Source organism: Heterodontus francisci, chromosome X, assembly GCF_036365525.1.
Source record: "Heterodontus francisci isolate sHetFra1 chromosome X, sHetFra1.hap1, whole genome shotgun sequence".
In the NCBI taxonomy this organism is placed as follows: domain Eukaryota; kingdom Metazoa; phylum Chordata; class Chondrichthyes; order Heterodontiformes; family Heterodontidae; genus Heterodontus; species Heterodontus francisci.
Window position 1 is genome coordinate 2,590,138 of NC_090421.1, and position 27,956 is coordinate 2,618,093.

A 27,956-nucleotide genomic window follows, 5' to 3' on the forward strand; every position below is an offset into this window, starting at 1 on the left:
AAAAAAGTAATTGTCATGTGAGAGACTGTGCCCTCGGGTATAGCTGTGGTTTCTGCCCTCTGGCTCTGAATCTTTGAACCTGACAGATTTTTTTAATTTCCAAAATATACTTTATTCATAAAAATCTGTTTAAAAAAAAAAAATACATTATCAAACAGCACCAAATCAAAAATTACAAACCGTGCAAGGGTGATCAGTTTCCTTCAATACAATCATGAGTTGCCTCACAACCCTTCCATTTCATTTGTCATGCCATATACATTTTTACATTTTACAGCAAACGAAAATTTTCCCGATACAGTTCGAGGGGTTTCCCATGGATCCAGCCCCTCAGTTCAGCTTGGTGGGGGGACCTTACGCTGTGGTCTTTCCCCATTGAGCCTTTGCTGCGGCTGCCCCAAGCTTTAGTGCGTCCCTCAGCATGTAGTCCTGGACCTTGGAACGTGCCAGTCTGCAACATTCGGTGGTGGACAACTCTTTGCGCTGGAAGACCAGCAAGTTTCGGGCAGACCAAAGGGCGTCTTTCACCGAATTGACAGTCCTCCAGCAGCAGTTGATGTTTATCTCGGTGTGCGTCCCTGGGAACAGCCCGTAGAGCACAGACTGCTGTGTTACAGAGCTGCTTGGGATGAACCTCGACAAAAACCACTGCATCTCTTTCCACACCTGCTTTGCAAAGACACATTCCAGAAGGAGGTGGGCAACCATCTCTTCCCCACCACAGCCACCGCGAGGGCATTGTGCAGAGGGGGCGAGACTTCATGCGTGCAGGAAGGATCTGACAGGGAGGGCTCTTCTCACCACCAGCCAAGCTACATCTTGGTGCATGTTTGAAAGTTCTGGTGATGAGGCATTCTGCCAAATGACTTTGGCAGTCTGCTCGGGGAACCATCCGACAGGATCCACCGTCTCCTTTTCCCGTAGGGCCTTGAGGACATTCCGTGCAGACCACTGCCTGATGGATCGGTGGTCAAAGGTGTTTTTCCGCAGAAACTGCTCCACGAAGGATAGGTGGTACGGCACGGTCCAACTGGATGGAGCGTTCCGCGGCAATGTGACTAGGCCCATCCTTCGCAACACCGGGGACAGATAGAACCTCAGCACATAGTGACACTTGGAGTTTGCGTACTGGAGGTCTACACACAGCTTGATGCAGCCACACACGAAGGTGGTCATCAGGATGAGGGCGACGTTGGGTACATTTTTCCCGTCCTTATCCAGAGGTTTGAACATCGTGTCCCTCTGGACCCGGTCCATTTTGGATCCCCAGGTGAAGCGGAAAATGGCTCGGGTGACCGCCACAGAGCAGGAGTGGGTTATGGGCCAGACCTGCGCCACGTACAGCAACAACGTGAGCGCCTCGCACCTGATGACCAGGTTCTTACCCACAATGGAGAGAGATCGCTTCCCCCACATGCTCAGCTTATGTTGTACCCTGGCTACTCGCTCCTCCCAGGTTTTGGTGCACGCCCCGGCCCTTCCGAACCATATTCCCAGCACCTTCAGGTAGTCTGACCTGACGGTGAAGGGGACAAAGGATCGGTCAGCCCAGTTCCCAAAGAACATGGCCTCGCTCTTGCCGTGGTTAACTTTGGCTCCCGAGGCCAGTTCGAACTGGTCGCAGATGCTCATCAGTCTGCGCACAGACAGCGGATCCGAGCAGAAGACGGCGACGTCATCCATGTACAGGGAGGTTTTAACCTGAGTGCCTCCACTGCCTGGGATTGTCACCCCTCTTATGCTCTCATCCTTCCTAATAGACTCAGCAAAGGGTTCAATACAGCAAACAAACAAGACCGGGGAGAGAGGACAGCCCTGTCTGACTCCAGATTGGATTGGGAAACTTTCCGATTCCCACCCATTGATTGAGACTGCGCTACTGATGTTTGTGTAGAGCAGTTTGATCCAATTGCAGATTCCCTCCCCAAACCCCATTTTGGAAAGCACGTCCATCATGTAGATGTGCGATATCCTGTCAAAGGCCTTCTCCTGGTCCAGGCTAATGAGGCAGGTGTCCACCCTCCTGTCCCGCACGTAGGCGATCGTATCCCTGAGTAGCGCGAGACTATCAGAGATCTTCCTGCCCAGGTACAGTACAGGTCTGGTTAGGGTGAATCACCAACTCCAGAGCAGACTTGACTCGACTGGCTATGACTTTGGACAGAATCTTGTAGTCAACATTAAGCAGTGAGATGGGCCGCCAATTTCTGATTTCTGCCTTCTCCCCCTTCCGCTTGTAGATGCTGAGGTGTGGTATTCCACACTCGTGCAGAAACAGTGTGTATCACAGGGTCACTGTGAGAGCCACACTTAGTGCTGCTGAGAGGTGTTGTGGTATGTGAGGAGCTCTGTACAAATCCACATTATAGTTATTGCTGCTGTTCTGGCTGATAAAGCTAAGAAGTGATAACACTGCTGGAATGTCAAGTCCTTTTATCTTCCAGCCACAGGGAGTGTAAGACCTCCTTCTCCATGTCCTCAACTTTAGAAGAGCATCTCCTTTACCAGCAGTTTGAGGTTTCTACATCCTATACCATTTATCCTTGCTGTCAAACCATGACTCCCAAATTAGTATTAAATCGCAGGCAGTCTTGTGCTTTTAATCCATATCCACTTTGCAATAGGATTAAGATTGCCAAGATTCATTGACCTCAAGAATCTATTTTTAATGCAGATATTTTAAATTGCCATGTTACTCAATGGGAGTCATTTTCAACTTTGCCATCTGGGCAGTAACCTGGGATGAAAATTGGGCAGGGTCTACAATGGGTGGGTGATCCACTCTGCTAGGTTGCCACCCAGGCTGTGAAGTTAAAATTCCCCACCCCAGCACCTCAGATTAAGGTACTTTCAAGATCTGGTGAATTCTACTCTCATTTTTTGCTTCAGGATTATATGCAGAACATCCATGGAAAAGAGATTGATCTTCTCAGGACCACAGTTAAAGTTCCTGGCAAGCGGCCACCCCGTGCTGTTTCAGCTGGTGGCGCCTCCACCAGCCTGAATGGACTTGTCAGCAGCGGGCAAGAAAGTGTTGGTAAGTACAATGTGACATGAGCTTTGCACAGTATCCAACAGCAGTGCTCAATAAATCTTCATGCCACAAACCTCCACTTTGAAACAACTTTTTTGGGTAGCTAAAATGTTCGAATTTAATTTGTGCAGAGGTACTTTGTGTTGGGGGTTGTGTGTATTAAGTGATTAAGTTAGAGTCGGAGACAGTGTGATGGGTCTTGATTCCAACAAAGTGAGGATGTAGGGATGAAGAATGTGTAAATCAAACTGTACTCATGTTTTGCGTATTGTCAAACTTTCTGGTCTCATTAGAAGTGCAATTCAGGATTAAGACTTTGCTTCTCATTCCCAAAACCTAAAATTTTGACAGTTGTAATATTTGATTTCACAAGGCAGCAAAATGAAGAATCACACAGTAGTTGTAATTATCAGTAATCCTAACTGTGCTGTGTTTCATTGTAGTTTGCATGAGAATTTCATTTAGGAAGTAAGAGCTTGAGTAATCCATGGGTTGTCTCTTTCTCACAGATTCTCTGCATTCTGGCAGTTTAGACCCTGTTGCTGAGCAAGCAGTCAGCAGTGATACAAAGGTCAAAGGAAAGCTCCCAAACTGCTCCTCCATTTCTAGCAGCGACCAATGGAGTGAAAATAGCTCAAGGACCGCTGGTAAGATAATATATCAGCTCAATGAGTAACAAGCGGCCGTGCAGTGTGGTGGTTAACCTTCTGAAAAGCAGCAAAACACATCTGCCAAATATACAGAAGATGCACAGTGAACAGCAGAGACAATTTATTCTTTAAGAAAGTCCCCATAGGGTAGATTTAATAATTAGCAATTTAACTGTTAGCCTTCCGAGTGCAAAGCTTCGTGTGGAGGGAACCCATATTGGAAATTTGGGGACAAAAGTCAATGCACCGACCGTCATTTTCAATACATTAAAACTGATACAGAGAATTGTGTCCCAGTCGTTGATTATGTGGTCATGGAAGCACTAATTTGTAAAATCCTTTTTTTTAAATTCATTCATGAGATGTGGGCATCGCTGGCCAGGTCAACATTTATTGCCCATCCCTAATTGCCCTTGAGAAGGTGGTGGTGAGCTGCCTTCTTGAACCGCTGCAGTCCATGTGGAGTAGGTACACTCACAGTGCTGTTAGGAAGGGAGTTCCAGGAATTTGACCCTGCGACAGTGAAGGAACGGTGATGTAGTTCCAAGTCAGGATGGTGTGTGACTTGGAGGGGAACTTGCAGGTGGTGGTGTTCCCATGCATCGGCTGCCCTTGTCCTTCTAGGTGGTAGAGGTCGTGGGTTTGGAAGGTGCTGTCCAAGAAGCCAGAGATGGTGATTTTACTTCTGAGTCATCAGGATGGACCAGAATGGTGAATATGATTTATTTTTGGAGGTATTGAGCACGATGGATTTCACAGTTTGGCTCAATGGGTAGCACTCTCCCCTCTGAGTTCGAAGGCTGTGGGTTCAAATCCAAATTCATGTGCAGGTGCAGCAAGCAATTAGGAAGGCAAGTGAATGTTGGCCTTCATCGCAAGGGCTTTTGAGTGCTGGAGTAAAGAAAACATGTTGCAATTGTATAAAGCCTTGGTGAGACCCCACCTGGAGTACTGTACACAGTTTTGGTCGTCTTATCTAAGGAAGGATATCCTTGCCATGGAGAGAGTGCAACGGAGGTTCACCAGACTAATCCCTGGGATGGTAGGATTATCTTATGAAAAGAGATTGCAGAAACTGGGCCTGTATTCTCTAGAGTTTCGAAGAATGGGAGGTGATCTCAGAGAAACTTACAAAATTCTTACAGGGCGTGACAGGGTGGATGTGGATAGGATGTTTCCTCTGGCTGGTGAGTCTGGAACTAGGGACATGGTCACAGAATAAAGGACAGGCCAGTTAAGACTGAGATGAGGAGGAATTTCTTCGCTCAGAAGGTGGTGAATCTGTGGAATTCTCTACCCCAGAGGGCTGTGGAAGCTCAATCATTGAGCATGTTCAAGACAGAAAGCAATAGATTTCTGAATGCTAATGACATCCAGGGATATAGGGATAGTGGGGGAAAATGGCGTCGAGGTAGATGATCAGCCATGATCTAATTGAATGGCGGAATAGGCTCGACGGGCTGAATGGCCTACTCCTGCTCCTACCTTCCTAATCCCATTCCAGGAGTTGAGCAGAAAAATCAAACTGACACTTCCAGTGCATTAATGCGCGAGTGCTGCTCTGTTGGAGGTGCCATTTTTTTAGAAGAAACATTAAACTGAGGTCCATCTGTCCCCTCGGGTGGATGTAAAAGATCCCATGGCACTAATCGAAGAGGAGCAGCAGGGGATTCTTCATGGTATCCTGCCCAATATTTATGCCTTGACCAACATCACGAAAACAGATTATCTGTTAATGATTCTCATTGTCGTCTTGTGGGATCGTGCTGTGCACAGATTGGCTGAATTAGCCTACTTTAGAACAGTGACTACACTGTGAAGTGCTTTGGGACATCCTGCAGAGTTGAAAATATGCTATCTAAATGCAATTTTGAAAAAGCATCAAGTCCAACAAGAAGGTGGTATTAACCCCTACTGTCCATCAGTGCTGTGAGTAAAAAGAAAATATTGTCATTTGTTCTATCCATGTAAATACGCCATTAAAAATAGAACCATTCAAATGCATTGCCCAATGATAATGAACCAACAGAAAATCCCATTGGGATAACATTCAGAGTTCAAATGACCTGAGTCCTGCAGAAATGTAATTTGAAAGCCATCATGTCGACTAACAGGAAAATCCAGAGTGATTTAATGCTAGAATAGAAGACCGAGAGGATATTAGAAGCACTAAGCTATACTTCATAATTCAATCTTGACAGGCCAACCTAGAAGCCTAGCAAAAGCTAACCAACATCTGCAAAGCAGACCAACACCGCCAAAAGCTGACAACTGAAAGGACAACCTCGATTATAAACCTATGACACGTGAAAACAAGTAGTTACACATTAAACTCGAGGTATAGCCAACATTCCTTCACCAGTATTGGAGCAGAAAAAACACATGAAAAAAACCAAAAAAAAGTACATGACATGCTGGAGGGGGAAATACAAATGCCGACAGCACAAAATCAATGGTGCATCTTTAGAGGGTGCCCGAGCCATGGTCCGCCAGACAATTTGAAACGTTTATATTAAAACTGATGCATTCTGTTTCATTTTAAGCAGCTTTATACTTCACAATTGATGGATTTCCCCCTTCACTGCTGTCCATTCCCTCCTTCCCCCTCTCCTATCTGAGTCCTGCTTCTCATGGATGTGATTCAAGTGGCTGTACTCTGTAAGCAGAAACTCACTGTCAATTTTCACGAATACCCAGCCAGAATATATAGAGTGTCTGAAAATCATTTCAAATGGCATCTGGAATCACACTGAGGGGAGGGGCCTTGTCTGTGCTGATTTTCTTCAGCAAACATGGACCAAACACAAAACATTGCCCGTAAATGTAAAATGTTAATAGTTGGCAATGTGTTTCCATCCTCCTCCAATTAAAGCCTGGCTCAGGTATAAAATTAAAACACGACCCAGGCCCGACCTGGCCACAGCCAACCCAAACCCAACCCGGGTTTAATTATTTTCTGCACCCGACCAGACATGAATACTGTTCATCTGTTCCGGCAGCAGGCTATTCCTGTAGATGAAGTTGTGGGGAATCACTGACTTCCCGGAAGCACTGTCCAGCCCGAGCCGAGCCCAAATGCTGGACTTGGAATATAGACCCGATCCATGTAGTCGGGTTTGGGTCGGGTAGCCAGGCTTTACCTCCAATTCCAGGTTGAAGAATGCCTAATAGTTATGTTTACACATTTGTTATAACTATGGGAAAAATATCAAGGTCTTTGACTATTAATTTGACCTTTTGTTCACTAGAATATTGACTCTCAATGTGCAGCAAATTTTCTTTCACGATGTGCACAGGTAGTTGCAGTGTGAAATCTATTTAGAGATATACTGTCTGCTATTTCCAGTACAGAGAGAGAGAGAGCAGTTATTGAGTTATAGATACAATTTTGTTAACTGTGACCCCTTCTGGAGAATATTTGGAAGTACAGTGCATTGTTGCAATGGTTCAAAATACCCACAGCCACAGAGGAGGATTATATCACAGGCTTTTGTTAGATAAAATCTTTCTTAATGGGTTTGTCCATCTGACAATGCAGCTCATACTCTGTACTGGAGTGCCAGTCCAAATCATAGGCTCATGAGGCCCCACAACCTTCTGACTCAGAGGTGAGAGTGCTACCAACTGAGTCAAGCTGGCCATTATATAATGCAGACTAAATGTGATTCAAAATGAAAAAGAGAAGAATGTTTTAAAAATAAACACACTGGGATCTAGCAATGGAATCTTGTCCACCAACCTTATTACTTAGTAAAAAAAAAATCTGAGTCAGAAAAGCAGAATATCGGAATCTCCTGTCCTGAGGTACAAATTTATCATCTTGGTGTGCTGATGGATGTTTTAATAATAGGATACAGCTTAGGCATTAACGACAGCTCTCCTACAGTTTTACCAGTCTGGACTAACAGCTTTCATTTTGAGTACTTCAGATCTAAAGCCACCAGAATCTAAATGCTACGTGTTAAATTGCTAGGAGTTTAATCCAACAGGTTTATGCAGCCAAGCACATTGCCATAAAGAGGCACTACAGAGAAATTGCTTTCCACACTGACATTTACAAGGCTGCACTTCACCATTCCAAGTCAGTGAAATGTGGACGTTATAAATGTGGGTACGGAATGGGCTGTTGTCCTCACGATTAATAAATTCAGAGGAAAATCCTTTAGGATATGTAAGTTATCCTCAAAAACAAATTATTTCATTATCCCAGAGAGGGGGGGAAATCTTCTAATCTTGAAATAAGTCATCTAGTTCTGAGTTAAAACCTAATACATGATGTGAGACTGATCCATTAAAGATAGGAAGATCCCAGATTTGATTTCTAGCCGGTGCTGAATTGGATCACCTTAGATAAGGTAGCAGTGGAGATGTCACAGTTGGCTTCATATCGCAGAGTAGGTCAAGGTTTCCAACCCTGGTTGCTATCAGTGGGCACAGGCAACTGGAAAAGGTACTAAGAAACTCTTGCATTTATTTATAGTGCCTTTTATGACCTCAGGATTTCCCAAATGACGTACTGTTGAAGAGTAGTCACTGTTGTAATGTCAGAAACCCGGTAGCCAATTTGCACACAGCAAGCACCCACAGACACCAATGTGATAATGACCAGATAATCTGTTTTAGTGATGTTGGTTGAGGGATAAATATTGGCCAGGACATGGGGAGAACTCCCCTGTTCCTCTTCCAATAGTGCCATGGGATCCTTTATGCCTACCTGAGAGGGCAGATGGGGCCTCAGTTTAACATCTCATCAGAAAAACAACACCTCTGACAGTGCAGTGCTTCCTCAGTACTGCACTGGAGTGGCAGTCTAGATTTTGTGCTCAAGTCTCTGGAGTGGAGTGCCTGTCAGAGGTACCTCAACATGAGTCACAGGAAGAGGAGAAAAATTTGGAGGGGAGGACAAAATGGCCTCTAATTACCCACATGGTACTTTGTGATGCATTTAAGTCTCTTTTTCAGTGAGAGTTATTTCATGTCTCTGTTTTCCTTTTTGAAGAAGGGCCTGCCACAGGTGAAGGTATCTCTAGTCCCTCAAGCAGCAAGCTGGACTCCCCGCCCTCACCCCAGATAAACCGAAAGAAGCATCGCAGGAAGAAGAGTGTGAGCAGGGCAGATGGCATGATGGGACTAGCAGAAGGTGAACTTGTTGGCACAGTGGAGTGTGTTTGTGATTGTCTAACTGCTCGTGTGATTGAGAAATATTTGAGGAATTTGGTAACTGGTGGGGTATTTCTGCTGCCTGAATCTTGCTGCTCTTCACTGTAAATCCTCAAGCTTAATACAATCTGCTCACTAATTTGCTTCTATCTTTTTAAAATTTCACTGGTGAAATGATTATGCTGATGGTTTGGGCTGGAGAATGCCGTTCTATTTTCCCCCCTCATTTTCCTGCAACAGTATCAAATGACCCACCAGAAAATTGGTCAAACTCACCTGATGGAGGCAAAGGAGTTTCAGCAATGAACAACTTTGAGCTGCAGACATTCCTCATAGTAATCACAGAACCTTACAGCACAGAAGGAGGCCATTCAGCCTATCATGCTGTGCTGGCTCTTTGAAAGAGCTATTCAATTATCCCACTCCCCTGCTCTTTCCATGTAGCCCAGCAAGTTCTTTCCCTTTGCGTATATACCCAATTTGCTTTTGAAAGTTACAAATGAATCTGCTTCCACTGCCCCGTTTCAGCCAGTGCATTCCAGATCATCATAATTCAGTGTGTAAAAAGGAGCAGAGCCCTCAACCATTTAATTACCTCTCTTTTATTATTTCTACGTGAAACAGCTATGCACTGTGAGCCAAGGTTATTGCACCATCCCCACATCCAAAGGAGTATGTATTCTCCCAGTATTTCTGCAGCTGTCAGTTAATCTGATGCGTATTATTCAGCAAAAACAGTCCTGCACCCTTGTGGTCCTAAAGCTTGTAATCACCAGAAAGGATCTCTGTTCAATATTGCTGTAATGATTAGATTTCCTTCTAATTTTAGGCCTTATGAGGGTCTAAAAAGTGCAGGCTCCTACAGCTACCCAAGAAAGTGTGACAGACAGGAAATGTAAGCTCAATGTACTGTTCTTTATGTATCAGTTCATCAAGCTCACACTTCCTGACCAATACATTCCTCTGCGCGCTTATGTGTCACACTCAAATTTCGTGTCCCACTTCTTCAAAAAGTAAACTATAGACAGAGGGGCTCTACAGGAATACAAAATACCAGACCCAGAATGCATCCTCTCAACTGACGTCTATATGCACTCACTTAGAGTTTACTTAACAACAATTAACCTTTGTAACTTTAAAGGAACACACACCTATATTTCGGTGGGAGAATTGTGTACATTTACAAAGTTTCCTGACCATGGAACAATTAAACTTTGACCTGAGCTTCTGTTTACTTAACAACATTAGATTTTTTTTTTTGCCTTAAAGGAACAGAGCTGCACCTTAGAATAAGATATTGTGCATTACAAAGCTCTGATCCTTATTAAACAGCATATCATCTGGATTACCATGAGTAGTGTCTCAGGAGATCTGACACTAGCTGTTCTTTTTAAAAAGTCTTGCATCCAGCATGTGTCTCAAGATAATACACTCTGTCACAGATACAAACAATCTTTTTTTGGAAAATGAAAGAAAGCCAGTCATTAACTGGCAGCCTGAAATTCCCAAGCAGTTACAACTGCTCCCTTGATTGAACTCAGCAGTTTATAAGTAGCTACAAATAGCTGGATTTACCTACTTAGTGCAGTGGTCTTAACTGCATAGGCCAGATTATTGAGTAAACATCACAACTGTGCCCTAGATCCCAGACTGTAATGTGATTGGAGATCTGATATATGTCAAAATTCAGGTATTGTACAGGAAAACATAACGAAACAGAAGTTAAAAATAGCAATTAACTTATCAATGACCTGGATGTGTGTTTAACAATAATTCTAATTTAATCATATTCTAATGTAATCAGGATATACCTATTCACAGCAATTAAATTTTGTGATCGATTAGATTAAACACAACTTTAAGTAACAGTAATACAACATAGTGCCATCCCATTAGTATGATCAATGCCCTGGGAGATCTATTAGTAAGCAACTTTATCTTGAATATCCAATTGGGATACATAAATAATGCAGCCTGGTGGTGTATCACAACTGCACAGTAGGTCCCTACATTATAAACTCTGAACAATTAGGGAGGCACCAAGCAGATGGAATGCTCCTCCCAGAGGAGAGGGAGCAGGGATGGTATGGGAAGCCAAGGGGGTAAGAAATCGTAACATGGTGCAAAAGCACCATACTTGCACACCTTCCAGCAGCTGATCACATAGTAGCTGTGGCAGCAAGATGAGAGCAGGTCTCACCAGCAATGGTCATCAGATTACCCACTCATTCTATGCTAGGAGAGGCACAGTGGACCTAGAAGAGGTGAAATTTACCTCTAACAAGTACATTGCACCTTTCCTATAGACTGTAAGCTATGCAGTTGGTGTATTACAGAGTGAGCTGTGATATCTTTGATCTGCTGGCTGTTTTGTGAAGCAGATCTGGAAACCATGTTGCTCCAGAGAGTGCTGTCAAATTTGTTTGTTCCGGATCAGATTTCCCTGGTTTAACATGAGTGATAGACCTGCAAGTTGGATTTTTCCTCTCATAGTATACCCAGGTTTTTCAGTGAAAATTCCACCTTGCCTCATCTGGCGATGCCTTTTTTCAGTAGGTGAGACCAAGCTTAGCTTGAGCACAAATCCAGTCTTCAGGTCAAGTTGATAACTAAATTAAAACTACATTTTAAAAATGGTCTGCTTTACAGGTATTTACTCAATTTTATCCGCAGTTTACAGAAATCCAGACTTGGGCAAAACATTCCTCCTCTTACACCCCCACCCCCACTACCAACCAGCCTTGCCACCACCACTTGTCAATGTTCTGCTTATGTTTTCTCCCCTCCTGTCCTGAAGGCATTGACACCTTGCTGGGGTACAGTTCCATGGGTGCTGTGTGCCTTTCGGTACCTTGACAGAGTGGTCATTAATCACACATGATGCTTCACCATAACTATTGGGCTATTCAACTGCAGGGAGCATCTCTGATGAGCACAGTCTTATCCTCTCCTCACCCAATGTCCACACATGCATGCAGTTTCCCACAGAAGTTGTTGCCTACACAGGGGATACGGTAACCCAGAGATTGTGGTACTGGACTAGAAACCCAGAGGTTGAGAGTTCAGTTCCCACTAGGCCATGTTGTGAAATTGTATTCAATCCTGATCATTTGTGGGACAGCACCAGAAAGCGACCACAAAATCTGCTGGATTGTCCCAACTGGTTTACTAATGTCCTTCAGGGAAGAGAACCTGCCACCCTAGGTCTGACCTACATCAGACACATAATATGATTGACTCTAAATATCTTCTGGGCAATAAATACAGGCTGGGCCTGTATCAGCCACATCCCAAGAATAAATTTTTTTAATGATCAGGAGCAGGTACCCTGCCTGATTGTTCTCCCATGACTCTTGAGGCCAGTTGAACCTCCCCAAACTGCCACACTGGCTGAGATTGGCTAATTCATCACAGGACCACAGCCAATCCTGGGACCTTCTTATTCCTCACTGGCTCCTTGAGCTGATCAGGGATCAGCAAAACATTTCTTCTTGATCTTTATCAGGAATCAAATGTATATCTTTGGTGATCAATGGGGGTTAGAAGTCAGTAGTGATCCTCATTGGACAACTATTGAACCTTTATTTTCAGGTTGTTGGATTCCTGCTTCAATACTCATGAAGGCAATAATTGGCTATTTTGGATATTACCCTATTGTGTAACTGAATAGTTTTTCTGAACAACACACACACCCCCTGGTAATATCACTGATAAAAATGTCAGTGTCATGTATAAACATGTATTCATTTGTATTCATCAAGCAGATGTCAGTAGATTCTGTTTCATTCAGTTTAACTAACATGTGGGAGTGGAGAGGGGAGGTTTACGATTGTGTCTTCCCATAAAATAGCAAAAGGTAATTAATTGCTAGAGGCTCTTTATTTTCATATAAACCCCTCGAACTGTATCGGGAAAATTTTGTGTGCTGTAAAATGTAAAAATGCATCTGGCATAACAAATGAAATGGAAGGGTTGTGAGACAACTCATGATTGTATTGAAGGAAACTGATCACCCTTGCACGGTTTGTATTTTTTGACTTGGTGCTGTTTGAAACTGTTTGGTAATTTTTTTTTTACAGATTTTTATGAATAAAGTATATTTTGGAAAAAAAAAATGTATTGAATATATTCCCTGCCTAACCCATCTGAATAGGAAGTGCAATTTTAAACTGGCTGCCTCAAGCAACTGGATTAGTGTCTGTGCTGTCACAGCCAGTGTGTTGTGCTGTCTGGCATTGTGCCACTGAGGCCTTATCCCATCTGTCCTTAAAGTTTTTTTTTATTTTCAAAATATATTTTATTCATAAAAATCTGTAAAAATTACATTACAAAATAGTTCCAAACAGCACCAAGTCAAACAATACAAACAGTGCAAAGGAGATCAGTTTTCTTCAATACAGGAGTGAGTTGCCTCACAACCCTTCCATTTCATTTTAACATTTCAGGTCTGTGACCTTTCATCACATTAAAAGGTCATTGACCTGTAACGTTAACTCTGTTTCTCTCTCCACAGATGCTGCCAGACCTGCTGAGTATTTCCAGCGTTTTCTGTTTTTATTTCAAATTTCCAGCATCCACAGTATTTGCTTTTGTAACTTCTGTTTAATATATGGCACACTGAGACAAGTGATCACTCCATCAGGAGAAAAGAAGGTTGAGAGGAGGTTTAAAGTTTAGCAGCCATTGACTGGGTTGGAGAAGCCTTTTGTTTCCAGTTGTCAGGAGGCGACATGTTGCTGGATGAAATACATGGAAAATTAGCAATAAAGAGTTGATTGAGCTTCATTAGTTTTTTTAATGGTTAATCGGAGAAGAGTGTGTTTGTGTTTATGTATAATATACAGTTATCTTGAACTGTGGGTGGGAGAGTAAGTGAATTTGAAAAGAGACAGGATAACTAGTTCTTCAAATAGCAATAGATGGGCTCCTGACATTGTGTTGTGACAAAAGGCTGTTCAGTCCCTCTTCAACAGTTAATTGCTGCTCTCAGTGAAGACAAACATCCACTTTAGAGCATGTTATCCTGTATTGGTGAAAAAATAAAAATGAATTGGTATCAAGAACTTGACATGAGAAATGCACTTTGCATATCAAATGCCTGTTCTGAGCCTTTAAATGATAATTGTTCCATTTTTGTCCAAAGTGAGATGCACAGGATCGACAGTCCCCAAAGTGTATACCCTAGATCAGCTGTTTCCTTTTGCAGTTGTTGATGTGCTGTGCAGTAATCTTTTCTCCAATGTCTTTCTCCAATTGCTTCTGCTCCTTGCTTTTCTGGATTCTGGGTGCAGCCAAACGCAGGGTGTGGAAATTAAAGCGTTTTGGTAGTTTAAGAAATATTTACAGAGCAGGTAATGTCATTTTAAATTGTATCCAGTGGCTAGAACCATTGCTAGTTGTTGTGTATGTTCTGTCCAGAGTATATCTGTGTTCAAACATTTGTCCTGTCCCTTTGCGTTTCAGTGTCCTTTTGCATCTGTGAATGTTGAATCTTCACTCCCGAGCCTGTCTGGACTGTGAATCCCATGTTTGATTGTTCTTGCGGTTTGGCTGTGTGTACGGGGCAGGGGGGAAAAGGGATAGACAGAGGACAGCCCAGTGTATATTTGCTAGATAATGGAAAGGAGAATTGTATTAATGTTCATGTGTAGTAACTGTGAAATAAAGACCAAATTTCCTGCTTATTGGAAAGAAGTCTGTCCTGTGAATTAAACTGCATGTTAAAAAGGGCTGTGTTAGCCTGCAATTCCATTTTGGTGGATGCACAATGTGGCTCTTGCAAAGGAAAGACCCCAGGTGATAGAAACCTTTTAAAATATGTATCAGAGGGAGGATTTCCTCTGGTTGCTATGTGTCAACAACATTGTAAGCAGAATGGGAGTAAATATAGTTGCTATTTCTCGCAAAACTGTAAACTCTTTCTAAAGGAATGTGTGACTTGTGGAGCAGATCCCTCTCCCCTCCCTGGACACTATCCGAGGTAGACTTCCTTGGATTCTAGCCACCCCTTTGGTACCTTGACCCTGGTGGCCACACTTGACCTGTGCCCTTGGACAGTGTGTCAGTTGAACTTGGTACATCACAACGGAGCCCAATCCTGTCCTCTCATATGCCTGCTTTTCATAAGGCAATCAGTAACTGGAACCTTGGCTGATTTTCCTCATCACCCCAGGCTGGGACATTGAGGTGAACAGTTGTGCCTCTGCTGATGTGACTCGGCATAGACCAGGGTTCGAACCTGGGACATTCCTGGTTTGTACAGCTCAGTCTCACACCAGCAAGTAAATTTACGAACGTAACCAACAGCGGTTAGAGGGGAACCTGTTGAACAGAATGATTGTATACATTTTCAACCTCATGAAAAATGTTTTTTTGATATTCTATTAATCTGCAACTATAACCATATATTTTGTGTGACTCGTTAGTCTGTCCCACATGAATACATAGTTCCTTTTAGCAAGTGCAGTCCATACACAGCAAACTGTGAGCTCATTGCTTATTGACCTATATCCAACACTGGATAGGAGAGCCATATTCACAGACCTTTACATCAGCAACTGCTTCATGATACTGTTGGAAAACAATACATTTTCTCTTTCCTCCTAATTTCCCCTATCACAGAGCAAGAGGAGAATATTGAGTTCACCATTGTCTCCAGCACGGGTCAGATGTGGTACTTTGAAGCAGTAAATTTTGAAGAGAGGGATGCCTGGGTCCAAGCCATTGAGAGTCAAATCCTGGCCAGTCTGCAGTCCTGTGAAAGTAGCAAGAACAAGGTAACTCAGTCAGCAAAGCCCAGAATATGATTACCGTTAATGTCCAGCAATCATAAAGCTGCCCTAATATGTGTTTGTGCTGCCTCCAAACTTAATCCCCAAAATTATCTCAGCTCCAGGACATCACTGCAGGAGTTCCTCATGGTAGTGTCCTAGGCCCAACCATCTTCAGCTGCTTCATCAATGACCTTCCTTCAATCATAAGATCAGAAATGGGGATGTTCGCTGATGATTGCACAATGTTCAGCACCCTTCGTGACTCCTCAGATACTGAAGCAGTCCGTGTAGAAATGCAGCAAAACCTGGACAATATCCAGACTTGGGCTGATAAGTGGCAAGTAACATTCGCGCCACACAAGTGCCAGGCAATGACCATCTCCAACAAGAGAGAATCTAACCATCTCCCCTTGACATTCAATGGCATTACCATCGCTGAATCCCCCACTATCAACATCCTAGGGGCTACCATTGACCAGAAACTGAACTGGAGTAGCCATATAAATACTGTGGCTACAAGAGCAGGTCAGAGGCTAGGAATCCTGAGGCAAATAACTCACCTCCTGACTCCCCAAAGCCTGTCCACCATCTACAAGGCACAAGTCAGGAGTGTGATGGAATACTCTCCACTTGCCTGGATGGGTGCAGCTCCAACAACACAAGAAGATAGACACCATCCAGGACAAAGCAGCCCGCTTGATTGGCACCCCATCCACAAACATTCACTCCCTCCACCACTGACGCACAGTGGCAGCAGTGTGTACCATCTACAAGATGCACTGCAGCAATACACCAAGGCTCCTTAGACAGCACCTTCCAAACCCGCGACCTCTACCAACTAGAAGGACAAGGGCAGCAAATGCATGGGAACATCACCACCTGCAAGTTCCCCTCCAAGTCACACACCATCCTGACTTGGAACTATATCGGCCGTTCCTTCACTGTCGCTGGATCAAAATCCTGGAACTCCCTTCCTAACAGCAGTGTGGGTGTACCTACCCCACATGGACTGCCGTGGTTCAAGAAGGCGGCTCACCACAACCTTCTCAAGGGCAATTAGGGATGGGCAATAAATGCTGGCCTGGCCAGTGACGCCCACATCTCATGAATTAATTTTTTTTTAAAATGCGGTAGATAAGATGCACTTTTACACAAGTTTGTTTCATGTCCTATAAATGAATAATTTCACAAAGTTTGTGTTCATCAAGGATGGCAGTTTAGGGACACATTTTTAGCAATTTTGTCAGTATCAACTACCCCCATAGTAATCTTCTTCAAATATGTTTTATGTTTCTGTGAAATCCAAGATTGAATGAAAAAGAAATAAATATATTCAGGTTTGAAAAGACTTTATATTCAACAGTTTAGCCTTTAGTAACAATCTCTAACTTCATTCACAACAAGAGCAAACTGCATCAAACCAGTTGTCCTACTCCAAATGCAATCTGGTTCCTGTTGATTTTCCAATTACTTGACCAGACGTCTGCCCCAGCTGCACTTTGACCAAGATTAGAATTTCAGGTCCACTCTCTATTGGGAGAGTGTGATCCTCTTCATGCTGTTTTCATGTGTCCATTGAGTTCCCTAAATGCATTACCTTTATGCTTTAGGCTCGGATGGACAGCCGGAGTGAAGCTGTTGCCCTTCAGGCGATAAGAAACGCCAAAGGAAATTCATTCTGTGTTGACTGCACTGCTGCAAGTAAGAGTTTATATTTTCTTTTCAAAGCCTTAACCTTACAGCAAAGTTCACCATCAGCAAATTAAACTTGTTGGTTACTGTCAAGATTTTGTTGTGTTTTGTCATTTGTGTCAGCTGTGGCTCAGTGGATAGTCCTCTCATCTAAGTCACAAGGTTCGGGGTTCAAGTCCCACTCCAGAGTTTCAGAACAAAAATCAAGGCTGACACTCCAGTGCAGTACTAAGGGAGTGCTTCACTGTCGGAGGTGCCGTCTTTCAGATGAGATGTTAAAACGAGGCCCTGTCTGCCTGCTCGGGTGAATGTAAAAGATCCTATGGCACTATTTTAAGGAATAGCCGGGGGAGTTATCCCTGGCCAATATTAACTCCTCAATCAACACCACCAAAACAGATTATCTGGTCATTATCACATTGCTATTTGTGGGAACTTGCTGTGCTCAAATTGGCTGCTGCGTTTCCTACATTACAACACTTCAAAAATACTTCATTGGCTGTAAAGCACTTTGAGATGTCCAGTGGTCATGAAAAGAGCTATATAAGTGCAAGTTTTTTTGTGTAAATTGTGCTCAGTGTGAACGTTTTAATTGTCAAACTCACTTCTGACTGGGCACAGTATCACTTCAGCAATGTGACCGAGCAGCTAAATCATATGTAGCTCTGAGTCTTTACATCTAGGTGTAGAGTTGGTGGGGCGAGAAATCGGGTAAATCCTGGGGGGGGGCACGGTTGGAGCGGACTACAGAGGCAGGGCCGATCACAACACCTGCGAAGTCGGGGGAAACACTCCTGCTCCTCCTGGCTCCATAGGAAAGCACTTCTGGAAAGAGAAACCTACCTTTTGGTTGGTGGCCACAGAAGAATCCTAAGTGGGGTAGGTCAGATATCAGCCCTGCTCATGAGGTGACCAGTTTGTGAAAGTGGGCCTTTATGTTAGCTTTGTAATTTACATATTCAAAGGGCCTCATATCTGTTTTAGGTAACCGCTAGGCATGCCTTAAAAAAAAATGGGCCCCACAAATTTGGTGGTGGGACCAATGCCTGTACAGATTGGGCACAGGCCAGCCCATTGCTAAATTGGTCTGCTTGCTTCCGTTTTACTCCTGAAAAATGGGTACATTGCATACTAATTTCTACCCCAATGTACTTTAAATATTAGGCCTAAAAGAGGACTCTGGTAGTTAACTGTAAGATCCACAGTAGGCTCGGAATGGCTTCAAGACCTTTTATCCTGCTTCACATTTTATTGCGTGTCTGATGCATTCAGATAAATCTACTGCAGCCTTCTTGTCGGCTCATGAAACCATCCTGTTTATACCAGAGGTAGTTTCATAAGTCACTATGTAAAGAAAAAAATCACTCAAAAATGCCTCAATCACTCGCATGCTCCTGCACAACCAATCGACAAGCTTATCACAGCTCCAGTTGGTGGGAAAATGTGATGGTAAACCAGTGGGAACAGGATTTTATTTTAAATTGCTGCTGTTTTTTCTCCACACTCTAACCCTCCCAGGCCTTGCAGCAACTGTGGTGACAGGGTGAGCAATCTGCTCCCAGGCCATACCTGTTCTTGTGCTGGCCATAGGTGGTGGACAAGACAGGCCTGGTAGCTCCACCTTGTGGCCTCCAAACCACATTGCCCTGCAGCAGTATGACTGAAGTGAGCAACTTGATAGTGGGGAGAATGCATGTTTGAACCACATGCCACCAGTGTGCTGGACCTTCTACATCTGCCAACACATTTTATAAATTTTCATATGTAAGCACTATATTTTCATGTTTTATTCATTTTTTTCAAAACATAAATTGAGTTGTGAAATTTTCTTTCCCCCTTCTAGATCCCACCTGGGCAAGTCTGAACTTAGGAGCACTCATCTGTATTGAATGCTCAGGGATTCATCGTAACCTTGGGACCCATCTTTCGCGAGTACGATCTCTGGACCTTGATGACTGGCCTTTGGAACTAACTCTGGTGCTGACGTCTATCGGAAATGAGATGGCAAACTATGTGTGGGAGAGGAATACTCAGGGACGCAGCAAGCCCACCCCAGAATCTACACGGCAAGTGATTGCTTAGCTTCCTCCATTGCTAAGGTCACCAGTAAAAGGTTTGGGTCTAAGGAATGGATTCATACTTCTGAAGAACTTACACATATGTTAGAGAAACTTCCAAGCCTGTTTGTGAAGAAGACACTGAGACTAGGATGCTTTGGTGGAGACTGTTTATTGCTTGCCACATAGCTTACTTCTCCATTCCTAACAACACCCAGCCAGTGCTGGCTGGCTCTTTATATAAACATCTGAGTACAATTAACTAATCAACACCCAACACCTGTTCACCCTATTACCTTCAACTACCAGGTATTTAACATTCGTTAACAGAACTTAGACACGATCAATATATAATGGAATGTTTCTCATTCGCATCAGGAAGTTTGCTTTGTGCATGTGTGTCTGTGCACAGAGATTGACCACTTCATTCTTTGCATCTCGAGGAGACCTCTTTCAGTCTGGCTTAAAGCTACAGATACTGAAAGGCACTCCTTAATGCTTGGAATCTCCACCTTTATTCTACATTGTCTTGTGCTCTACCAAGCCACTGTACACAAAAAATAAGAGATTCCCCTTCCTGTACACAAAAATATGAGGCTCCTTCTCCTCATCCTCATTTTGAAAACTTGGAATTTTCCACCTGAACTCTTTAGACTTCCTAGGATTGGGGGATTCCTGTCTGATTTAAATCTGTCAATCACTGGGAGCAGCCTTCTCCAATCCTCTCAGCCTGGGACCTATTTAAAAGTTTAGGCTGAACCAAAGTTAAAATCAGCCTTGCACACAAAGATAAAAGGAACCAGCAGGGTCTTTGTAGGCTGGATAAATACAGGGATAGATTTGGCCTGTAGTTCACATTTGGACACCCCCCAGCCCAGTATGTCATATGGCTCCCATTTTAAAACGTGTAGTCCGTTGCTCTGATGACTCTGTAAATGAATGCTGTTTGGTGTTGTACTGAACCATACAGATCACAAAGTTGTCAGATTTGATCCCTGGCCATAGAATCATTGAATGATGCAGGACAGAAGGAAGCCACTCAGTCCATCACGCCGGTCCTGAATTAACTGACCTCAGCAAGAGAGGTAGTGGGGATCCTAAGATTCACTTCAGTGCCCCCACTTTAGGGAACTTGATCAACTTTGGAGAGGACAGAATTAGTTTTGGCTGCAATGTCTTATCTCCATGGTCAAATAGTGTCTCAACATTGAGTCAGGTACCAAAAGGCTGTCGGTACCTGTTGAACTGTACTCCAGCACTGGTCAGTGCCTCCAGAAGTGAGAAAAGGGGAAACATGTTCACAATTCAAACTAGCAATGGGGGGGTGGGGGCAAATTTTCATGGGGCATCTTTGGCTCGTCCACCGTGAGTTATCCCCACAGACATTCACCCGTCCTCCCTTACATCTAACAGAATTTCACCCTGTGGATGCTGCTGCTAGTCTCCATTACAGTCACATTCTGAGTAGGCACTTCCAGGCTTAAGCAGAACCTTGTCTGAGGACTGTTGAATTGTTGCCATTTTAACTTGCTTCTGGTCATAATTACCAAGATGCCATGGTGACCTGCCCTTTATTCCCCCCCCCCCTTCCTGTTATAGGGAAGAAAGGGAGAACTGGATCAGAGCGAAGTATGAGCAGAAGCTCTTTGTTGCGCCCTTGAAATACCGCGATGCTCCCATTGGAAGGCAGCTGTTCCGAGCCGTCATGGAGAAAGACCTTCACAGTATCTTACTACTACTTGCTCATGCCAAAAAGGAGCACATCAATGAATGCCCTGAAGATAAAGACAAACGGACAGCTCTGCATCTCGCCTGTGAACTGAAGGATGTAGTAATAACGCAGCTCCTTGTCTGGGTAGGTTTTATTCAGTGTGGCACAGATCATTTTCCTCAGCATTCTATTCTTTTCAGGATGGTTTTATCCCACTCAAACAGTGCTGCACTCCACCTTCCCCCACCCTCTCACTAGCCAGAAGGTTACACATTCATGATGGTGAGATGCCAGTCACTCGTGCTTATTTACCTCCAGTGGTGAGGTTGAACAGTTTTCAGTTGTGTTGCTCATTGTAGAAAGGGGGAACAGGATGGGCAAAATTCTAACTCTCCTGCCCATCCTTGAATTGAGCTTGCTGTGGGCTAACTGTTGGTAGTGAATAGGTCTCCAACCCAGACTGTCATCACCCCCAACCTTAAGTAAGCTGCAGAATATGTGGCCTTTAAAGCCTATCAGAAGAGCAAAGCTAGAAGATGGCAGGTCATGCTGACAGAGTCAATATTTTTGATTTTATAGTCAACTAGGTGGCATGTACTCAAACTGAGATTTCTCAGTGTATCAACTAATCCTTGAATTTTTTAATGTTAGCATCATAAAAACAGAAACTGTAATGAGTTTCTAAAAAAAGTTTGCACTTGCATCTGTTTTCCAGTTTCTGTGATTTATTGACAACATAGACAGAACAGTCCAATTTAACGATGAGCTTAGCTACCGTATTTTCAGATTTCCACAACTTGTACTGTTGTTGAACCATCCTCTGCCATTGCACAGTCCTCTAAACTGACAGAACAATGACTGGTTGATGGTATAAAGGTCGCCACAGAACTCAACAGTGCTGGCTTCAGGATTTTAGGGAGATCCAGCAAAGTTAGGCATGGGGCTCTTCCACTGCACGACCTTACTTTTTACCCCACTCAACCCACACCCCACACACTCTCTATAATTCACCACCAGCTATCTCCTCGTCCTTCCAACGGATACATCTTCCTCACAGAATCATTCATTAAGTATTTTGTATACTTTGGTCATCTGCACTCATATAGCAGATCATTATATTACAGAAATATCCAAAGAATTTCCCACAATGAATTACTTTGAAATGCACCAACTGTTGTTATGTCGGCAAATGCAGTAGCCATTTTGAGCACAGCAAGATCTCACAAGTAGCAATGAGACTGAGCCATTTAATCTGTTATTAGTGGCTTTAATGGAGGGAGGAATGTTGGCCAGCTCAAAAGAAGAACTCCTTGCTCCTCTTCAACTTGTGTCATGGAATTTTTAACATTCGTCTTAACCACTGGAACTGGCTGACGAGACCTCAGTTTATCATCTCAACTGAAGAATGGCACCTCTGACAATGCAGCACTCCCTCAGTACTGCAGTGGGGAATTAGCCACAATGTAACGGGGAGATAATAAGTAAAATTGAGAGATGTAGCCAATGACATTTGGAGCAGAACTCTGATATTTTCTTCCATATTTTTGCATGCTGCATTCCATGTGCTCCACCTTACAATAGGTTAACCTGACAGTGATCAGATCTATGGCAGGAGAATTTCAGTTCTATTTAATGAGATATCTTCAAATTTTAATATTCTTTCCGACATCTGTATTGCAGCACACTTGCTGTTGGGGACCAGCTATTGCAGGATCTAATTGTCAATCTCTTCAGTCCCCTGCAGCCTAAAGTACAGGATTGCGGAGTGATTTGTTCAGTGCACTTTGCTGGAATTACCTGCACAGCTTTGAATTACTTCTAGTTTAATTGGAATTTAAAAGCACTTTCAAATGTTTGTGCTGTTTTGGACACTCAGCAAGACCTATTCAATGGACAAAATTGGAAATTGAACTCTTTGCTTGATCCAGCTATCATAATGCTCTCGAATCATCCTTCTTAGTGATTAAAATGTGGGCAACTCCTCAGAGGAACAGTGCTCCAGGAGGAATTTTTTAAAAAACTTAACATTTTTGAAAATCCCTTCATTTTAACAGTTCCCACCCTGTCTCCCAGTGTCGAGCACAAGCCCCCCTCATAGAATCTTACAGCATAGAAGGAGGCCATTCAGTCCATTGTGTCTGTGCTGGCTCTTTGAAAAAGCCACAAATTAGTCCCATTTCCCTGCTCTTTCGCCATAGCCCTGCAAATTTTCCCCCTTCAAGTACTTATCTGATTCCCTTTTGAAAGTTATGATTGAATCTGGTCCCTTTCAGTCAGTGTATTCCAGATCATTATCATTTGCTGTGGAAAAAAAAAGATTTCACCATTTTCTTCCTGGATTTTTTTGGTCAATTATCTTAAATCTGTGTCTTTTGATTACCAACCCTCCTGTCACTGGAAACAGTTTCTTGCACAGTATTGGTTAGAATCTGCCACTCTGCATGTGGTGCGTAAGAGGTCATTTAATCTTAACAGGCAGAATATTGTGGCAAGCATATGCCCTAATAAATGTACCCAGCATACATTACTGTGCATCAAGGGCACAGGATTGCAAATTTACCCCCACATTCCTAATCTCAGCTAAGCCAGAAGGGGAGGAGCCCAGTGAGGAAAGGTCCTTTTCTAGAGAGAGAGAACGAGACAGATAAATTCTTCTACCTCATCCAGTGCTTTTACACTAAGTGCAGTCTTCTTCCATCAGCTATATATTCCATAGTGTGAACAATCCCAGCTACTTTATCCCAAGACCACTGTAAATCCTGGAAAATGTGGGTCAATGATTCTGCTGTCAGTATAAAGCAGCTGGTTTTAGTAATGTAAATGGCAGGGAACCATGTCCCACAAAAGTGTTGTCTGTGAGGCTATGTCTAAAAGTGGGGGCCTAGCACATTTCCAGAGACTGGTTACCCATCCATGAGGTGAAGGACACACTCCCCCAAAACTGGCTGAAGTAAAGTGCAAATATAAAAGCGCAAAATATGACTGGTTTCATCGTTGCTGTCAGCAGAGGCTTGCCTGTCTGTCCTCTTACATACATGGGGAAAGTGAGAGATTGTTGTTGCAGGACCTTGGATTTTGGGTAATGAGCCAGCGAGAAGGTACATTTGAGAACATAGAGAAATCTTTTCTAAAATTAAAAGTAACGCTCTTGTCTTGGTTTTCTGTGCTCTACAGTATGGCATTGATGTGAGGGCCAGAGACGTGAATGGAAACACAGCCTTGTACCACGCCCGGCGAGCAGGTAGCCAGGAGTGCATGGATGTTCTGTTGCAACACGGTTGTCCCAGTGACGGCTGCAGTATGACGCCCAGTCTCAGCAGGAAAAGTACCAGCGCCAGTCTCGGAAGGACTGAGTCCAGGCTTCCACATTAAATCGAAGCCTTGAAGCACTGTGCATTCTCAAAGGGCAGCTACTGCAGCCTCCAGATTCCCCCCTCACCCCATTTTTATTGCAGAATTTGGTGACCAGGAGGTGCAATTCATGAAAACCAGATGCTAATTTTACAACAAGCGATGATATCAATTGTCCCAAAGCCTTCTGACCGAGAAATTGAAACTGCTATTCTTCAATGTAAGAACTGTTCAATGTTTTAAGGCCCATTTCCTGGACTGTCCTTCCCAGGTCATACCCAAAGGTAACACAATGTCAAGAGTGCCACGACTTGTAGGACAGCTGTGTAGCTGTAAGAGCGAGGGTTTGATGAAGGTTTCTGCTCCACCCATTGTTTTATAATTCTTGAAAAGAATTTAAAGTTGTTTACACAAAGCAAAACCGTGACGTGCTGGAGTCATGAACCTGCAGTAAGTTATAGTGGCCAGTTTTCAGCTGCAAATGTTTTATATTTGACATGAACATATCAGTTTTATTTTCTAAATGTTTAAATGGTGGTCCTATAAGTACCGAATGTTCCTTCGCAGTTTTTTTCCCCCAGCTGTGCACTTGTATTTAAATTTGTAAAGGAAATTTGTGTAATATTGGATATTACAGTATTTAGAGAAATGTGAAGACCTACAGAACATTCTTTCATACTATCCTCTCAAGTTCCAAACAAGAAATAATTGTATAATCATTCTTATTTTGGGGGAAATGGAAAAAGTGTCACTGGAGGGGCAGATGTCTCAATTGTCCATCTTGGAGGTTGCAGTAATGCTTTTTGGCCTATGAGGCACCTTTAGTGCTGTATTATGCACAAAGCCCTTTAACTTTACATAACCATACTGTATTCTGTCATAATAGCGTGAAGCCAAAAGTCTGCAGTGGCTTGTCTGAGGTTGTATTTGAAGCTGGACTTTTAACTTTGGTACAAAGTGCTGTTGGGCAAAAAGATAAAACAAAAAGAGAGGCCTGCACTGATTAGAGCAGCACTGATGCAAATTTAAGAACGATCTGCAGCTCAAACGATCCCGCTGTCCCAACGATGGGAGCACTGTCTGACAGGAAGACAGTGAAAGGAGATTAAAGCAAAGGGCAGGGGGCAAATAAGTAAAGGAAGATGTTTTTTTTTAAAAAAACATTTTCTTTAAGAATGGGCCACAATGCCACAGGAGCACTAATGTATAGTGCCGTGAAATCATGGGACGTGGGTTTGATGTCCCTTGCTTCTGGCAAGTTGCTACTCAGCTGCTGAGTGGAAACCAGACCCTTCACCACAGGGAAGATAATATCGGGAATCATTACCAGGCACTTGCCAAACCTCCCAATAGCCAATTTCAGAGCGGCATTGGCAGATGGTTCACAGTAGACTATATGTCCCAGTTAGCGTGCGTGGCAAAGTGAGACTTGAAGTGGAGAGAGAAAATTGAGGATTTAAATTTTTAAAAAAAATTATTGACCTGTATTGTGTGCTGCAACTTCAGCACAATGTACTATTCTTAGTTATCCTGACAATGCCTCCAGTCCCATTACACTCTTAGTGCAGGAAGCTTTTAGAAGCTGAATGACCAAGTCATGGTAATTCAATAGTAATAAACTGCTAGAATAGCGGGAGATATTTTGGCTGAGTGTATCTGTAAGACCTAAGTCAATGCCTCTCAAGATTTTGTTTTTCATTCAGAAACCCAGGTGAAAAGCCTAGAACCACAATGTGGGACACCACCAGGATTGAAACAAGTCGGATAGAAGACAGGATAAGTCAAGAAGTAGGGTTTGGGGAATACTAAACTTGGGTTTTAAAGATTGTAGGAGGAAATGCATATACTGCCAAGTATCCAATTTACAGTGGTGGCTACAAATGAGCTGCCATTTGAGGTATCATGGCATCTACCATGCTTTTCACATCACAACCCAATGGCTGGGCCATTGTATCTTCTGCATTAACGCTTGCATGATTTTTTTAAATGGAAAAAATATATTCCTATAGATTATGTCAATGACTACTTCAACAGATCAGACAAGCCATTTTATCCATGCTCCTAGTTTCCAGCAGCTGGAAATAATTATTGTACTGGCTGCATTAATGGTAAGACCAAAAAAAAAATGTAAACATGTTAAAAGTGGGCTGTGTGTTTGGCTCACTTGGTAGCTTGTCTCTGAGCAGCAAGAGATCCCATGGCACAAGTTGAGGAAGAGCAATTCTCCTGGTGTCCTGGCCAACATTCCTCTCTTGACCAACACCACCAAAAACAGATTAGCTGGTCTTTGATTTCATTGCTGCTTCTGCAATCTTGCTGTGCGCAAAATGGCTGCCGCATTTGCCTCCATAGCACTGCATTTCAAAATAATTCCTGCTATCTGAGTGCTTTGGGACATTTCTGAGAGATGTGATAAGGCGCAATATAAGTGCAAGTCTTTTTAATGCAAAGTTCGCAGCACACTTGGGGGAAGGGGAAGGAGTGGGCTAACACTTACAATTTCAAACCTGAACTTTGCTTTCTGGCTGTAAGCATTTGGTCAGCTGTTGATTTGGCTCACACCCTTAAAAGTTTCACAAAGAACCAGGGTGTGACGATATTAATTCTATGTATATAGAGCGCTACGCACTGTGGTAGTACTGTTCTTTCAAACATTCTGGGGAATGATTTCCTCCATGTGCCATATTGAGCAAAATCATAAACATAGCGCATTTACAATTTTGTTATGTATAGAATGCAGGGGAATTTCGCAACCCCCCCCCCCCTCCCCCACCCCACCTCTTGTTGGCTTTTAGTACTTCTTGTATCAATAGACAATCTGCTGTTTACAGTTTAGTGAAAAAGAAATCCAAACAGAACTTCTGTTTCCTTCTAGGTTAATGGTACACGTTGTCAATGTGTGAAAATTGTGTCGAAGTTGACTACCTTTTAATGGAGATTGCTCTTGGCGACTGTTTTGACCAGTTTCAGTCATTCACTGTTTCAATGAAGTTCAACTTTTTAAGCCTTCAGTCCCATCTGTATCTGTGACTATTTACTGCCTAATAAAACTCATCACAATTTTAATTAGCAGTGCCACTTTTTATTTTCCATTTTTCTCCTTTCTCTCCCAAAGGCACCAACTGGCTTTTGCTGGCATAAAGTTCTGCAGGTTCTGATACTCCAGTATCTCACCCAACCAGCCGTACTTCATATGCCAGTCTAGACAGTGACGACATCAAAGCTGAGCCTTTTCCTGCCCTTGTCCAATGACCATGCTTGCATACTTTCCAGCAAAAGTCACTGCACAGCAAGCAGGAACAGGAATCCTGACTCATTTCATCTCTCCTACTGCCTTGCCCAAGAGCACTGAGTCCAACTATAGCAGGCCTAGTCCTGCCCTGGCTGAGATCAGCTAACTCAGCACAGACCCTGACCCACTGAGAGTCCTGGAACCAAACAGGTATCTCAGACGTTAGGTTACAGCTTTGTGATGGAAGAATTGTTTTCCCCTCTCAGTTGACATTGTTTTGCAAGCTAATTTTAGGA

The 27,956-nt window shown here is 43.2% G+C and overlaps 1 protein-coding gene across 4 annotated transcripts in view; it reads left to right on the plus strand.

The window, feature by feature from the left end:
* The window catches only part of LOC137358522 (arf-GAP with GTPase, ANK repeat and PH domain-containing protein 1-like), a 160,607-nt gene extending 135,530 nt beyond the window's left edge, over nucleotides 1–25,077 (plus strand). For all 4 annotated transcript variants that reach the window (XM_068024436.1, XM_068024433.1, XM_068024432.1 and 1 more), the window contains 8 exons: nucleotides 2,890–3,037; nucleotides 3,544–3,681; nucleotides 8,684–8,824; nucleotides 15,466–15,620; nucleotides 17,228–17,318; nucleotides 19,153–19,375; nucleotides 20,966–21,221; nucleotides 24,252–25,077. In XM_068024436.1, coding sequence (XP_067880537.1) covers nucleotides 2,890–3,037; nucleotides 3,544–3,681; nucleotides 8,684–8,824; nucleotides 15,466–15,620; nucleotides 17,228–17,318; nucleotides 19,153–19,375; nucleotides 20,966–21,221; nucleotides 24,252–24,449 — 1,350 coding nt within the window. In that variant the 3' untranslated portion in view covers nucleotides 24,450–25,077. The remainder of the gene's footprint in view (nucleotides 1–2,889; nucleotides 3,038–3,543; nucleotides 3,682–8,683; nucleotides 8,825–15,465; nucleotides 15,621–17,227; nucleotides 17,319–19,152; nucleotides 19,376–20,965; nucleotides 21,222–24,251) is intronic.
* Nucleotides 25,078–27,956: the final 2,879 nt, after the last annotated feature.